Raw genomic sequence first — 17,660 nt, forward strand, 5'->3', positions numbered from 1 at the left:
TTTTAAATTCGCAATCGCAATGAACTATAGGAGACGTTGTTGTATGAGATGAATACCTGCGATTTCTATATGAACAGTCATTCAGTTGCTCTGGAGACGTCTTTAATGTAGCGTGCAGCATTGTAACGTTCCTTCCTTGCTGTGGCTTATTAAATTTAAAAAAGAAAAATGTTTGATATTCTTTATTATGCAAGTGAAAACAAAATGGTATCTCTTTTTTTAGAGAAGGAACATCCAAAACACATCGGAAAAATATTTGTAAATAAACAGAAAAAAAATATGTATCTTCCTATTAGAGTTAAAACTTTATGCTTGCGAAATAGTTTTACTAAATTTAATGACATAACATGAAAGGCTTATTTAAACTTTGCGTTCCATAGTTTTATGTATCATATTACTTCAGACATTAAAATATGCAAAAAGTATACATAAGCCCATAATTTAATATCATTTACTTCTGCAAAAAATTTTTTTCGACAACAATTTTTATCAAAAAATTATAAACTAAAGAACGTAAAATAAAAAATTCTTAGGATAAAAAAACGATTCTAAAAACTCCTCATATTGAAATAAAAAATTTTCATGTTGTTTCTTTTTTTTATTCTTATAGTTTTTAATCAGACGTAAAAAACCATTCTGTAGAGAACTATCATCAAAACAGAAAAAAATTTATTTACCAGCAAATTTTTTATTATAAAAATCCTAACACTTTCTTGCTTTATAAATCCGGAGAATTCCTAATGAAATGCTCTTCGTTTGAAAATTTTATTTTCCAATAATATATACATAGATCATTACTTTTAGATAACATACCACAAAGTAAAATTTTATAATTGTAAGATCACGATATGAATTTTGATATGTAGCTTAAAAAAAGAATAGCTGAATTCTAGTTGAAATTATTCTTTCGAAAGTAAAAAATACTTATCAAGAAAATTCAAAAAATTTATTAATCATCAGCACAAATGATACTATTTCAAGTAATTCGGATAATTCTTTCTTTATTGTTGTTTCCGAATTATATAGATACAAAAATATACTATTCTATAAAGAAGAAAAATATTCTATAACTATTACAGCTCTGTACGTTCTGAATTCACATTTATTCATTGGAATGAAGAAACCAATGTTGACTTCACTTAATTTAATTTGTAATGAATTGAAGAAGAAAAAAATTATTTTACCGTATTACACACATCTGTAACAGTATGCGATCCCGAAATCGGAAGTTATCAGTTGCAAGTTTGTTGATACTAGAAGTTAATAATCATTGAGAAATTTTTCCTCAAATGTTTGGCGTGCTCTTTTTCTGAAAGATTTACCAATGTTCTGGACAGTTTTTTCAAGTTCTTCTGCCTTTTCCTTAAGGAAATTTTGCTACTTTTTTGCTGCTAAGAAAATGGCATCTGACTCTACCAATGATTGTGAGAGAACTAAATGAAAACTTAATAAATAAATGCCTGATATTTTCAGACTCCGCTAGAGGGCGTACTCAAGCGTTGCGATAGCGAATACCGTCTGAACAAATGATTTCGCATATTTAAAGTTGGTCCCTTAAGTCAAAGATTGCATATTAGTGAATGAAAATTCAATCGTTAAAGCAAACGTTATGCAGCTGTTCCGTTAAATATTTTGGTCACTGATCAGTGTTTCAAAATGAAAGGTCTACCCGCCTTTTTCAAAATTTTCTTTCTTAATTGAATATCTGAGAATGACTTTTTGGGATAAGAATTAAACAACAAGCATTTAATTATTAGGATGCAATTTGTGAAAAATATATAACTTACTTTTGTTTTCACAAATTTTCAATTCAAAACCATTTTAACAAGATCCACTTTTATAAATATTTGCTTATATTTTCACAATTTCTACCATTAATATACCAAAGTCAAAATTCTTGATGGTCCCATCAAAACATTTTGAGGGTTTATGTTGGTTTCAGTGCGATTCATGATAGTTCAACATCATTTAATTGTCACCGTCATCGAACATTTTCCATTATTCTTTAATGGTGCTTGATATGCCAACAAACTACCACCAATGCTATTTTAATACTATGGTGATTAACCATCAAGAGATGTTTGATTCTTATGACCCAATAATCCATGATAATTCCAACTATATATTTTGTATTTGAAATTATTGATGGTTCTCAGGAATATACCATTAAAACAATTTAGCTTATTTTTTTATTTTGGCCTATCATAAATCAGTTCAAATATTCCTATTTTGTGATAATAGTTGTTCATGGTCGTTCTAACATTTGATTTCTAGTATACTATGGAAATTTGTGATGGTTCATAATGGTACAACAATGCGTTTCCATGATGGTTTAATGGAAATTCTTGTTGGTTTAGCAGGAATATACCTTCAAAAGCATTTTTTTTATGTTGGCTCATTATTAATCAGTCCGAATTTCTACATTGGGGTGATGGTGGTTCATGATCATTCCAACATTTGATTTCTAAGAAACTGTGATGAAATGTTTTGATGGTTCAACATGAACAAACCATCAAAACAAGTTGCTATTTTTATGTTGGACCATCATAAATCAGTCCGAATTCCTAGATTGGGGTGATGGTAACTTATGTTGGTTGCCATCAAAAATATAATGGTTCGTGAGGGAATTATTGATGGTTACCATCAATATCATGTTGGCCCATCAATGGAAAACCATTAAAATTTTTGACTAGGGTAGTTTGGTCTCCATGCAGGATTAAGCTAGCTGTTGTTGTGGTATTTGAAGAGGTTTTAGCATTACGTTGTAATCAGGCAAAATAGGTTCTCATTGCAGTGTTTCGCTGGTTGAACCATTGGAAATTAATGCATTGAAGAAACGTGTGAAATTAAATCGAGCAATAGCTGAACTTTCATATAAATCGTGTTATTTATGCTGTAAATTCTTTTGCGTTTTATGGCAGGAAAAATGTTCATTTGCGTGAACTTCAGGGAAAGAATATAGGAAATTTAAGTTACTAAAAGAGGACAGTGCTAAGCAGACTAATAAGGAGAAAAAAAAGCGATTAGAATTCTCATAAGACATGATGTTCTGGATATTCTTCTATGTGATCCAATGTTATTGGAAAGATCTAATCTGCATAAAAAAGGAGACATTCTAGAAGAGACAAGTAGGTAGTGGTTCTGCTTTGATATGGCAAGTTGGTAGTGATTCTGACGAGTCGAGATTTTGATTTAGACGAGCCGAGCAATAAGAACTGATATGATGTTCGATGGAAGCTACAGATGCGTGAACAATACATACACCGATGAGCCATTACATTATGACCACTCTCCATCTACAACAATGGGCTCGCCTAGGTTTTCATGGTTTTTCGCCCAGGAACAATGTTTTCATGGGGCACATTAGGACCCATAATCCTCATAGAACAATCCCTGACGTCTGTAAGCTACTTGAACATAGTTGCAGACCAGGTTCACCCATTCATAGCAACAGTTTTTCCTGCAGGGGATGGTGTTTACCAACAGAATAATACACCATTTCATAAGGGTCGAATCGTCATGGATTGGTTCGAGGAACATCCCAGTGACTTTCAAGTCATGTCTTGGCACCCAAATTCACCTGACCTTAATCCAAAAGAGCATTTGTGGCCCTACTTGGAAAACCAAATTCGTGCTGCCACGTTACCCCCTCGCAATGCGAGGGAATTGCAGGACCAGTTGGTGAGAGCTTGGCACCAGATACCTCAGACTACCTATCAGCACCTTGTGGAATCAATGCCACGGCGGGTGGCATTGATTCAGTTTTGAGGGCTAAAGGTGGTCCTACATGTTATTAGCAGGGAGTTATAATAAAATGGCTCTTCGGTGTATATTTTTTCACACTCACTGTATATTAAAGACCCTTCTTCATGTTCCAACTGGATAATGTTGCTATGCTTGCCGTAAAATATAATTTTAAATAATTTTCGAATAAATGTTTACTATTTTTAACAGGTTACGTTGCAATCCTGATCAGAGCTCCATATGAGGGCATTCTCATGAGGCAGTGTATTTAGGTAATAGGCAGAGTACAACTGCGCTATAGGCTTGATAAAAGCTATTTTCTTATAATTAGCAAAATCAATTGCTTACAAAAACGTTTAGAAACAATGCAAAAAGGATTTATGAGGTTATTTTGTAAAAAAGGGAAATTTTTTTTGTGGATTATTCGTACAATAATTTGATGTTTGGTTCAGAGGATCTATTTTAAAACAATTGTTTCACTTACCTAATTTTCAATTTTTTCATAGCACCTTGTGATTTATTTATTATTTGTGCATTATTTTTTCATTGTACGAAGAATCATAACGTCGGAGATCTTTTCATTTTGAACGCAGCACAAAAAGTGTGTTTAAGAAAATATATGCAGCAAAAAGTGTGCTTTTTCAAAATTCAATCCAAATTTAACAACTAAACTAGGAAATCCCTAATTTCTTTAGCACTAAGCATATCATCATGGGGCTAAGTCGCAGACTTCCGAGTTGAGTTTAGTTTATTACGGATGCAACTTTTCTTCGCATTCGAAACGCCAAACGATAAAATGATTTTTAAAAATCAAATTTCTTGAGATGTAAATTTAATATCACTAGTATTTTTTTAATTTATAGGGCCAATGACAACCTTAAAAAGACAACTGTTGTTAAAAAAAAAGACTAATATAAAGAAATATACAAGTGATTTAGGCAAATGAATGACATCACATTTCGTATTTATTTAAATCCATTTTTTAATGGCTTTTGAGAGGAGTTTTAAAAATGGAATAAAATATTATGTCAATTTTATTTAATACGTATTTTGAGCAGAGTTCATTTTCTCAAACACGCTTTTTCAGCTATGCACAGAACAAAACGCTCACAGATAGTAGAATAATATGCCATTATGATTAGATACATCAGGCAATAGCATGATGTGCTATTATGAATTTGTGTGCTATTATGAAATAGCACACAAAAACTATTATTTCTAACATAATTATCCGTTTTACTGTTGGAGCACTATATGTGTGGCATTCAATTAATTTTAAATAGTGTTTGAATAAATTAATATATTATTGTCATAAATTATGTAATTTATTACACAAAAGGAAGAAACACAAGAGTTAAATTTGCTATAATGTTATATTCTAACAATAGCACTGTACAACAATATACAAAACAATCATTTTTTCAGCTGACACTGATGCAATAGAACATAAAAATGTTACATAAGTGTGAATTGTATAAGCTTTTATTTATAATGCTATCAATATGAGCTTGCTTTTGGCACAGAGTTATATTATTGGAAAAATAAAATGCAGTTAGTCTGAGGGCATTAAAGAATAATTGAAAAGTTTTATAAATAGATTGGTATTTCTTTAAAGTAATAATTTATGAAGAAATTAGTAAACTGCAATTTGCAGGATATTAAAATATTTTAAATAATAATCTTGTTCTCTGATTAGATAAAGCAGTTTGATAGTTTAAAAAAAGTATGAAATTCAACTAGACTTAATATTAAAAATGAGATTTTTTTCAGTAAAAATATTTAAGAAATATTGTCAAGCGATAATAAGAAAACATTTATAATTTTTGTTAAAATTTAGAGAAACATTGCATACTTATAGTTTAAAGAACAGCGCCACGGGATTGATTATATTAATATTGTTAGTGTTTGGTGTACATAGACTGTAGCAGAGTAAAATAAAATGATTGCTGTTGATATGCCAATCTGAAGCCGGCATGTAGTATTTAACAAAAAAGTTTCGAAATCTTTTTGATTTGCGATTGATAAAAAAGGGTTTCTATCCCATGACTTCGTATTCAGACTGCGTAGGGGAAAATTCAAATAAATTTAGAAAATTTTAGTTCTTAAAAATGCACTATACTGTTAAAAATTTTGCTGTTAAACCATAATATCATTGCTCTGCACATCTTAATGCGGATCAAAGTTGAATCATATTATCGGGTAAACCAATTCTTTTTAAACGTGATTGCTCAAGACTATGCTGAAAAATAAACAGCCATGATTTAAATTAACAGCTTATTTAAGACTGCTGGCACGATAGTATTAAGACTTATTACAAATTTTTACGATATTCAAAGCTGAACTGATTTTTCTGGGAGTGTAGAATTATAATCGCCGTCAAAGCGAAGTAGATAATTTTTTTATTTATTGATTATTAACTTCCTACTAGAGTTTTATTTAGCCTAATTCCTTGGTCTGTTCCAAAACATATTTTTATGATTTTGAAGTATAATTATAATGATTATTTTTAATGATACTATATTTTAAGGTAAATAGACATGGTTTAAATATACACCTTATAAAGGCTGATTGCAATTTGGACGATATTATGGCTAAACGTTGAACTGGTTTTTCTGAGAGCGTAGACTTAGAATAAGCGTCAAAAGGAGTAGCAGATAAGTTTTTTAAAATATTATTAATAATTAATTTTCTACCAGTGTTGCACTTAGTCCATTTTTATTTCTGTTCCAAAACATATTTTAATAATTTTAACTAAAACATCAATGATTTAATCTTCTTTCTGCAATACTATTGTTTAAACAGAATAGACACGGCATAAATAAGGAAAGACTGAATATTAAGGCTGATTGTAATCTGTACGATATTATGGTTTAACGTTAAGCTGATTTTTCCGAGAGCGTAGACTTAGAATCATGGTCAAAATAGTAACAGATAATTTTTTATTAATTATTAATAATTAAATTTTCTACCAGTGTTGCACTAAGTATAATTCTTGGTCTGTTTTAAAGCATATTTTGATGATTTTAAATTGCATTTTACTTTAAACGTGTAGGCAATCATTTTATTTCAGCTTACAAATATATAAGTAATTAAAAAGTTAAAAAACACAGAATATTTCTACGTAATTTTTTTTAAAAATACACTGCTAAAGTTGAATTTTTACTTTTATTCTATTGCATTTTTATAAAATATGTTTGTTTATTGAAGTTTGAGTCAACTTAAACTTTATGGATATAGATTTCTTATTAATAGAATTTAATTTAATTTTAAATATTGCACATGTTCAAAATTTTTAATATTTTCATGAAAATAAATTATTAAAAAATAGTCATAAAATATTTAACAATAGCAAGAAAGTGTTCGTTTTAAAACGTGATACAACAGTAAATACATTAAACTGTTTTCGACATTTAACAGTACTTAACTACAAAATATGTGTTGTGTTGTAGTGTATAATAAATGCATCTAAATAATTAAGTGTGTAAAATGAATTGTGTGCAATTAAAGTATCTTATAAAAAGAAGTGAACATACAAATAAAATAAATGCTTACATGGGATAGAGAAAATGGTTAATTAAAATAATAAAAATATGTCATAATAATTATAACAACACAGATAAAGTGGTTAATATAGACAATAAGTATAGACTATTTTCGTAGGAAATTTTATAAACCAATACTGTACTGATTTATTTGAAATAATATTATAACATTTTGTAACTATCTACAATGAATGACCTCTTAAATAAAGCATTTGATTTATTTGTAAAAATATTACTGTACCATAATTAAAAACAACTTGCTGATTATCTAATGCCGAATAAGTGATAAAACAAAATAACGTTAAAAAAAATCGTCAACTATTTAAAGTTTGAATTTTTGGAACAATATAAATGCAATAAACTGGGTAATATAATTTCCTAAAAAGAATATTTTATAAAAAGTTTGTGTAAATTTGCCGCCTGTTTATAAAAAATTATCACGTGATAGATAAGAAAATTAATGATAAATGCTATACAAATAGTAGTATATCTGAAACACATAAAACAACATATCCCACATACTTAAATAAGATAGAAAATATAAAACAGCTTCGAATATATATAAATGCGATTTTCTTTCTCTCAATAAAAATAATATAATGAAAAAGTAAAAATATTTGTCCGTTCAATAGGTTAAATTATTTACCGCAATTTTCTACAACTAATCATTAATTACAGTACAGGTGAAGTTTTTAAACATATTATAAACATTTACTGCTAAAAAAGTATCGGTATCATGCTTGTAAATTCGAAAAAAAAATGCGTCAGAAATATCGAAGATAAAGATCGAAATAAGAAGAGTGAACTGAAAAATTTATTGTTAATACAGAAAAGGATATCGATACAATGCAGACATCGATATCCTTGGTAACTTATTTTACAGGTTCAGTAGAAAATAACTATAGGTTTTGAAATTATAAGCGATGTTCAATTTTGTCAAAATGAAATCAATTAGAATTTTTGATTTTCTTTAAAGAAAAAAGTGAAAAACTACAATAAATTTTTTTTTTAAACTGATAAACTGGTTTGTAAGATATAGGGATTTGCGTCATTTTTTATAAATAGAAACCGATTCTGAAATGCATTTATGTAGAATTACTAGCTCAAAAATTTTGTATCTTAATTTCGTTTAAAAATATATTTTTAATTAAAATAATGCATATCAATACCTTTTTTTGTTTATTTATTATTTTACAACAACAGTTTTGTAATATTTTAAAAATTACGAAGCAAATTTCAATATGCTTCTTAAATCAGAAATGAGTTTTCAGCAACAGCAGCACTTTCTTCATAAATTCTGGTTTAATCCCTTAATTATATAGCGTCAAATCTAGTACTACAATGTAATAATGCAGTTTTTTTATTTTATTCTTTTCAATTTTAGAATTAATTTCTTCTTAGTATTCATTTCTTTTAAAGTTTATATATTGCAGCCCGTATTATGAGTTTCGTTACTAAGGTAGCTTTTTTTTCAATTAGAATCAAACTCAAAAGTAGAAATAAAATTTAATTTATTTATCATTTGTTTTACTTGTATTAAAAATATTTTAGAAACTAGAATTTAAAAAAATAATTCATTTTAGGAATTTCCCAAATTTCCAGATTTTTATATCACTACGTTTCTAATTTTAAGAATTATTCAGATATTTCAAACAAGCATTTTCAGATAGGATTTTGAATTACTAATTGCAAATGGATTTCACACCATTCAGCATTAGTATACAAAATATTAGTGAGAAAATAAATTATGAACACTAATGAATTGAAACAGTATACATAAAACGGCGATTAAAAAAAATTTTTTTCTTCAAAAACTCACAATACTTTTTATCCAAGATATTTCACCCGCGGTTTGAATAATTGCTTGAATCATTGTTAACATAAATCCATTTATTTCTAACAAAAATTTAATTTTACACTCTGTTTACTATTCGTAATTAATCAACTGGTAGCGTTCTGCATTTCTTGCTGTACTATTCTCGGCAAATTAAACCCAGTTTTCACATATTTTTAGATAGGAATAACAGAAATTAGGATTTGAGATATAAATTTAAGAATCATCGCAAAGACATTTGTGATCCATTTACATAAGTACGAAAACTTTAGAACACTATTGGTTATTCAAAAGGTTTGATCTTGAAACAAAATCTAATTTGCATCGTGAACTTGAGAAAAGAAAGTGAATAAATATTATCGTGTTTAGTTTCAATATTGTTTGCCCTCAAATTTGAAAAAAAATTAAGTGAATAGTTAGGTATAAGTATAGTTACAACAACATTTGTATTAGAACTTGAAAAAAAAAATAATTTTTCTTAAGCCTCTCTGAGCCGAGTTTGAATTTTAGTAGAAGGCAGTTTTTTTTAAAATTACTATTTTTAATAGAATATTCAATAATAATAGATATTTCATGGCCTTTTACCATGAAAACGTGCTATTAAATTTTCTTAAAAATAAGTTTACTTTTTAGTAATAAGCCATATTATTGTTTGGCTTTAAAATAATAATTACTGCATGAAAACTCTGAAGCAAATAATTTTAAATGATGTTAAAAGGAAGTACAATAATTTGTACTATACAAATATGCCAAGCGCGAGGCACATGGATTATGAAATTCTGTTCACAGTTAACTGTTGCAAGCAACATTTTCTAAATGATAGAAGAATTAGAATTTTAACTATAAAGGAATTTCAAATTTTACAGTTAGACACCAAAAGTTAATTTATATTTACAAAAAGTATCACTTATATTTTATTTCCTAGTGACCAAATATATGTCAGATAGCTGTTCCTATGCTTAGAATATGAAATATATATGAAAAAATCTAATAACTGCCGCGATTACAAAGCTTGTACTTTGACATTGTTTCTAAGATCTTGGACAAAGTTTAATTTTTAAAGTGGCAGCACACATAGAATCAGCGCTTTATTCTTATTTTATACTGTTATACCCTATTTTCTAGCATCACATGTTAGCAGCACTGGTAGAAAGTAAAAAAAAAAAAAAAAAAAAAATACTTCAAACCTTTTAAATTACAGGATGTCCCAAAATTTATGTAAGAGTTTATTTTGACAAGAAATGCAGGTTTTTAATCAAAAATTGCAAATTTGTAATTCTTTCACAGACATACAGTAAGTTTGAAGCAATATATTAGGGAATTGGTCTTGCTTGCACATATACATTCTTTGGTCGAGATTTGCAATGTCTGTTTTGCATAACTGTGGCAAAACTTTGTTGATACAGAGGTCGATTTCCTACGCTAAGAAGCTTTTAAGCATAAATATTAGAAATTTTTTTAAAGGACCATCATAAAATTGCATCATCTGGGCGGCCAGTTCTGAAACATAAAATACATGACAAGGGAAGGTCACAAAAATGTTTAAAATATTGAACAATAATGAACCACGTTTAACACCACCTTTTTTAATAACCCTTAACTGTCATCTGTTCCACAATTCTATTCCTCACATTGGTGAAATCTCATCGCACAAATGGCTCAAAATTCAAATCTTTCGCGAATTTCGGGACACCCTACGCCTTATTTATTGAAATTTCAGAAAGCAAAAGACAAGGCAAAAGTTATACTGGATAAATTTAAAAAATAAAAAATGTTTTGTAAAAATAAAATCTTCATTACAAAGCAAGTTTTAAACTTCGCTATTTTAAAGAACGTTAACCTAATAACGAGAAGAAAAAAATTAAAAAATTATATAATTTCGAACTTCAATGGAAAATTTTACTCGAAAATCTTCTTACCATCCTGCATTCTATCACATAAGTAAAGGTACAAAATCTCATGAGCATTAATACAAATTAAATGGTTTGTGAGTTGTAAAAATTATAGTACGTGCATAAGTTTATCAATACAGAAAAAATAAATAATTTAATACAAATTTAAAATTAAATTAGTTTTTCTAATTTAATTCAATACAGTCACGTTTTAACTCTTCATGTCTTTAAAAATATTTAACATGTTAAATATCTTTAAAAATATTCAACTTCATCTAATAAAGGAAGTATTTTCAAAATAACTAATATCCGAAATTCGCATTTAAATGAAATGTTTAATATTTTATTATTGGATAATAGTATTTTTAAAAAAAAAAATGATTTAGATATTGCTCAAAGTCTTATCTATTGTTTTATGTAAATGATTTGCCTTAAACAGCTAAAAAGAAATAATTCAAGGCGTATTCCTACATCGCAGCTTTTTTGAAAGTCATAAATTCTTTGGCATTTCAACCAATCTCTGATACTTAATTCAAACAATACTTGTCAATTTTAGTGCTAAAAATTTCTAGTATGCAACTCTGGACCATAATTTGCGGAAAAAAAGGAAATAAAACATACATATTGACGATTTAGTATATATGTTTTAAGGAAAAACGCAATACTTCAGAGTTTAAGGAATAAAAATAAATCAATCATTATAGTGAAGATCAACCATTTGGCTGAACTATGGCAAGCAGAAAAAAACTGCTTTTAAAATTACATTACAAAAGCATTGTTTTTCAGAATGCCTGTAGGATGCTATATTAAACAAAATTATGCACTTAATTTTTAAGTACTCTTTTTACTGTACTCGCAATTTTTAAAGAGGATCTATTAAAAATCACTCCTAAAATATAATTAACAGAAGAACCGCAATGAGATACTCAAACCGTTGGAATATTGGAAATTGTGAAGTTCACGATTTTTTGTCGGAAAAGTGTTTGGTTGACGTAGTGAAGAAAGGTACCGTAAATAGGAGAGGGCTAGAAAGTTAATACATAATTAACATTCTATATGATTTCTTTCAAAGTTTAATTTAATCTCATTAGCTTAAAACTAAAACTAATGAACATAACGACTAATCATGCTTAAATTAAGTTCATAATAACTAAGTGAAAAAAATACGTTTAATGGTGTAATTAATACTGTATTTATATTAGGATTCATTGGCAGGTCTATTAATATTACTGTAATATATTTTTAATTTATGTTCTCTTGTCGAATTCAATTTTCTGCATTTTCTTGTTCTTCAGAGGCACAACAGCCTTGGGTGGGCCATAGTCTTCTCAAGAAGTCTTTTACAGGCTTCTCTCCATTTCGTGACTATCCTCCAATTTTTGGTTTTCAGGATGTTCATGTCTTTTTTGAAACAGTCGATCCATCTGTGGCTAGGTCTGCCTCTTCGTTTAGTTCCTACAGGCTAGATTAAAAATAGTGTTTGGCAGCTTCGATCTTTCTACATTTAACCAGATGTCCAACCCATCTTATGAGTTATATTTTCAAGTATTTCACGACATCAGGTTCTTTAAAAGATTTTATAAAATTCTAAATAAACACTCCTTCGTCATAAGCCGTTTACTTGAGCTCTACCTCAGATATTTCTTATGACTTTTCTCTCGAAAATCGCCAAAGCCTCCTCATCTCTCAAAGGTTAATGCCCATGTCTAAGATGGTTTCTGACAAATTGTAAAAGATAAAATTTTCATTTTAAAGAAAAAGTAACCCCTTCTAAAAGTCACATCTATTAATCTATTTTTTGATGAATTAATAAGGAAGAAAAAAAGTTTTTTTTTAAATGTAGATAAGTAAATAGTTTATTTTTCGAATCAAACAGAAAAGGGCTTATTTTTTTCCCTTGTGTTTTCGATTAAGTTAAAGCTAGTTTTGAATTAATGTTAGTAAATTATTGGGGATTTTCAAAACTTTATGCAATTTTTGATAAGTGATTTTTTTTTTTTTTTGGTTTTTTATTACTGGGCTAGACATTGTTTTTGCAACGTCAAAGAAGGAATGTCAGAGTTTTCCAAAAAAATAAAATAAAAATAAGAAGCTTTATATGAGAATCCAAAAACTAATTTCGATTCGTACCACAGTGCTGACGAAAAATAATCTCAGTGGCAGACAAATCATGGATTAGAGTCTCTTTGCTCTTGGGCTAATCGAATGAGACTTCTGAAGGTTTTCTTCACCGTTTAACGCGAATTAGTTTTGCTAAAAATATTCTATATGAAGAAGAGTATGTTCCACTGTCTGTTTCAAGAGTTTTCCTGTCCCTAGATTGAGTTTAAAACTAAAATACTTCAAAGTTGAATGTTCGCTATGGATCAGCTTTTTTGTGATTAAATCACAAAACACAAGGCAAGCAATATTGAGAGAAGGAGACAAAAATGTTTTTTTTTTTTTAATGTTTGAAACAATGTACTATATCTTCTTGGCAATGAAAACTATATTAAAATTATAGTGGCACTCCGTTCTTTTTTTTTTTCTAAAAAAAACTCCACCAATTAGATTCAAAATTTAAATGCCTCAACAATCATGTGTCACCTGACTTAAACCACGCATTTGGTTTCGATGATACAAAACAAAACATTTAATTCATATTAAGCTCATGAGAATTCTGCTATTTGTTTGCTTTCTGAAAATACTGATTCTATATATAATATGATGGCGTATAAAAGTTTTTCTAACAATTACATAGTAAAAATCTCATATCTAAAACTGCATATAGCTGGAAGTACAAGATTTCTCTACATTAAATTCTATTTTGTTTTTACAAAAGACACTTTAAATGAATGAAATATTTTGTATCAAAAAGAATTTCGCACGCTTGCCGTTTTTTAATTTTTCATTAAAAAAAAAACATTTTAAGTGCTTTTAAGCAAACATTATGATTCTAATTAAAGTAAAACAAACAAACAATCAAGTGAAGAAAAAAAAAGTAAAAAATTTGATTGTCATGCCTTATGCACAAAAATTCTCAATTTCGATCGATAGTCTGTTTAAATTAAATAAAATTTGAATTGTTTTGATTTTTCTTTTAAGAAACAAATTTTGAAAATAATTTATTTATTTACAAAAGTCATAAATTATTTTTCTAATTTTTTTAAAAAAACAAAATGCATTTTTTTATTACAAACGAAAATAAGATTTAGGAATCATTATATGGAATTCCATAATTTACAATTGCAAAAATTAATGTACCAACTTTTAACTATTAAATAACGTACAAAATAAAACAATGTGTAAAAGTACATTGGAAATTTTGTGTCATGTTGAACCATAATATGGTGCTAAACTGTATAAAAAAAAATGAGAATAAATTTAGACTACATGATACTATGGTTCAATTTGAATGGTAACCTAGTTCAATTTAATAACTTAAGGTAGAAGAAAATTTACACCTTATTGTGGTTCAAAATATGGTTCAACATCAATCCGACTCTTCAGAGAGTGTACTTTTAACCATGGTTTAAAATTTAACTGGTTTTTTAATCATGGTTAATTATGGTAATACAAAATTTGATAGAATTTGAAGTAGGGCGATTTCAACAGTTTTTTTGTTGAGTAGATTTTTATGTTGATGTTTAAACTATAAATCTATAAAGTTTAATGAAATCTCATCAGAAACTTCATCGAATTTAATATTTAACATTTAAATAATTAAAATTTATTCCCCATAGTTATTAAATTTATATGGAAAGACATTTTTAATACATTTTTTCCCTTTCATACACCCCAAATATTTTTTTATGTACACAATCATAGTGATTGGAATTTGTGAACAAATATAATTGATGTAAATTTTATTTTACCCCAGACATGTAGGTTTTAATTTGTACTACGCGATTTATTGTAACACTTGTTTCATTTACTGTGCTTTTTGGAAACTAGTATAGTAACTAGAGAATCTGTCTGGCTTTTCGGTTTAAATCCAGAAGACATTCTTTGTTATATACACTTGTTTAATTAATGCAATCGTATATAATTACTTCAATCACGTATAATTAATTCAATCACTATATAATGAATTCAATCACTATATAATTAATTCAATCGTGTTATATTGTTCTATAATTAATGCAATCGTATTTCTCAAAATATGGAAACTCTGACATAAAAGCAATAATAAAATTTTTTTAGTAAAAATCTGTGTAAAAAAACAGAAAAAATGGCAATGTAAATATTATTGTAAAACGGTTCAAAAGTTTGAACTAAATTTTTTATTTCCAGTATAAGTTTTCTGAGAAATAGATTTTTTGTTTCTCCTTTAATTCAGCAGCATTGCAAATAAAACTTTAAAAAAATTATTTATAAGGCCGAAAAAATCGATTGTAAAAGAAACGTATGAAACTTAAATAATTTTTTGTTTTTAATTCTGAAGCTTTAACCAAAAATATCAGATGAATTTGGCACCTGTTAAGTTTACTATAGACTAGCGCTATTACCCTACTAAGGCAATCACTGAATGATGTTTTTAAAGAGAAAATCTCAATAATCCTACACCAAGCTTAGTTTTATAACCGATCATAAAATATAGTAATATAGGCTATGATTTTTTTCCTCAAAAAAATCCACATTACAATTAAATTACTTCTTTTCTACAAAACAAAAAAATATATCAAATATAAAAACCATTGCACTTCACAGAAAGCAATATACAGCCAAAACATAAAAAAATTGAATATTAATACAAAGTTGAAACAACAGGTATTTTTTTTTTCAAGAGAGTTCAAACCACAAATCTCCAATAGGTAACTGAATTACTTTATTCAAAACGGGCTTGAAGCCAGTTTTAGCAATTAACGGTGTTAAAAGGAAGCCCTGAATTTCAGCACTACCGCTCTACCAACACTTTCTAGTAGAGAGAAAACCTTCGCACGGGTTACCATAAACGAGAAATACGGTATTTTAGTAGTCCGAATGTTTTTATATCTTTCTTATTTACTACCACTGCGCAGTTAACGTTATTTTTCGAAGCTCTGTCGCCAAGAAAAATATAAAAAAAAAGGTCATAGTTTAAGTGCCTTACACTTGAAGCAATGAGATGATTTTTAACAATATATATAATCTTGCAGTGAACAATTATCTGAACTTTAAAACAATCAGATAAATAACTTAAATATTTAAAAAGTTAGTAAACTTTTTAAAAAATAGCTAATTTGGAGACATTTTTCTCCTAGATGAAAATTATCAAAATCACTGTTCAAATTCTTAGTTTTTGCAAATTTTTCTGATCCCATTTAAGGCAGCATTGGAGTAAGTTTTTAAATATTAAAAAATTAGACCACAAACGCTCTCTTTTTATTTTCACAAAACTGTGGATTTTATCCATATTGACGTTTTGGGCTATTTTCAAAATAAGCGTAGACAGCGTTGGTTTTAGATAGGCTGAACTAGACCTAACAGTCATGAGTAACTGTTGCCAACGCACAGCAGTTATAAAAATAGCATATTATTCGCAAAAAAACATCATTTCATATTTCGACGGAGCCTTTGTGAAACAGACTTAATGTTCATCACGTCGGACTACTAAATTGATTCGTGCGAAGGTTTTTTCTTTCTTTTCTAGGAAGTGTTAACTCCACAGAACGATTGATCAATTCTTAATTTTTGACGATAACGATAAATGAAAAGCAACTAAAATTTATTTCTTATACAAAGTCAAATTTAACTAGTATTTGCCTAAAACATGATTGCATTCATAATAAAAAGAATTGTAATTTTAAAAATAATTTATAAGGCGTGCAGCCATGCTCATAGACATTTGTCCAACTAGAAATGCTAAGCCTAATCGCGGGGTGAAGAAGCTATTATTGGAGATTATTCTCTATCAGGCAATTCAGCAATCTCTTCGAGATCAGTGGTTCAAACTGTCAAAAGACATTCTTTCACTTGTTTAAAGAAGGAATCATATACAAAATCGTGCGAAAATAAAAACGAAACAAGCAGTTAATTCTTGAAGTTGCTCGCACTGCGTAAGTTTCACAGTACCACGAAGAATCACCTTCTTATGTTTCTCTAACAACTGGTATCTCTCTTACTATTCCGTATACGTCTCAATTCAAATTTTATTTTACACGATTAACTGTCTCTTCTAACCCCTTCAAGCCATAACTATTTGATCAAATCACGCCAAATTCTCTTGCCAATCGTTCAATCAATGTCTAAAAATAGCAGTTTAAAGAATGCAAGGTTTGCTAAAGTTGCCCGTAAGTCACAGCCAAGAGCCAGCTTCTTTTTCAAGCACCATTGCTGCATCTTCACGTCCCATCATCCTTAGTATGTTTAATAGGTCCGTTAGTGCGCTGGAATCTCTGTGTCTTGCTTCCCACAAGTCTAAGATGTGTTCAGTAGGACTGGGTTTTGTAGCAAAGTAGTTTATATATCTGCAATCAAACAGAGACATAAGTTATAGATAATTTCTTTGATGATGGTAGAATTTGAGAATATACAAGGTGTTTTGCCTATTATATATTCCATACTTTTCGATTCGCCGGGAGCAGGTGAAACGTAACCAATAAATGTCCTTTTTATTTTATTTATTTATTTTTTAACCTAGTAAAAATAGTTTGATTTCCTTACCTAAAAATACCTAAATTTTTTTAA

The 17,660-nt window shown here is 28.4% G+C and overlaps 1 protein-coding gene across 2 annotated transcripts in view; it reads right to left on the reverse strand.

Moving 5' to 3' along the window:
• Positions 1 to 5,047: 5,047 nt before the first annotated feature.
• LOC107437991 (netrin receptor UNC5C) overlaps positions 5,048 to 17,660 on the reverse strand; it is a 347,353-nt gene continuing 334,740 nt past the window's right edge. For both annotated transcript variants that reach the window (XM_043038737.2, XM_043038736.2), the window contains exon 16: positions 5,048 to 17,440. In XM_043038737.2, the coding sequence (XP_042894671.1) occupies positions 17,269 to 17,440 (172 nt within the window). In that variant the 3' untranslated portion in view covers positions 5,048 to 17,268. The remainder of the gene's footprint in view (positions 17,441 to 17,660) is intronic.

The sequence above is a fragment of the Parasteatoda tepidariorum genome, chromosome 4 (genome assembly GCF_043381705.1).
Source record: "Parasteatoda tepidariorum isolate YZ-2023 chromosome 4, CAS_Ptep_4.0, whole genome shotgun sequence".
In the NCBI taxonomy this organism is placed as follows: domain Eukaryota; kingdom Metazoa; phylum Arthropoda; class Arachnida; order Araneae; family Theridiidae; genus Parasteatoda; species Parasteatoda tepidariorum.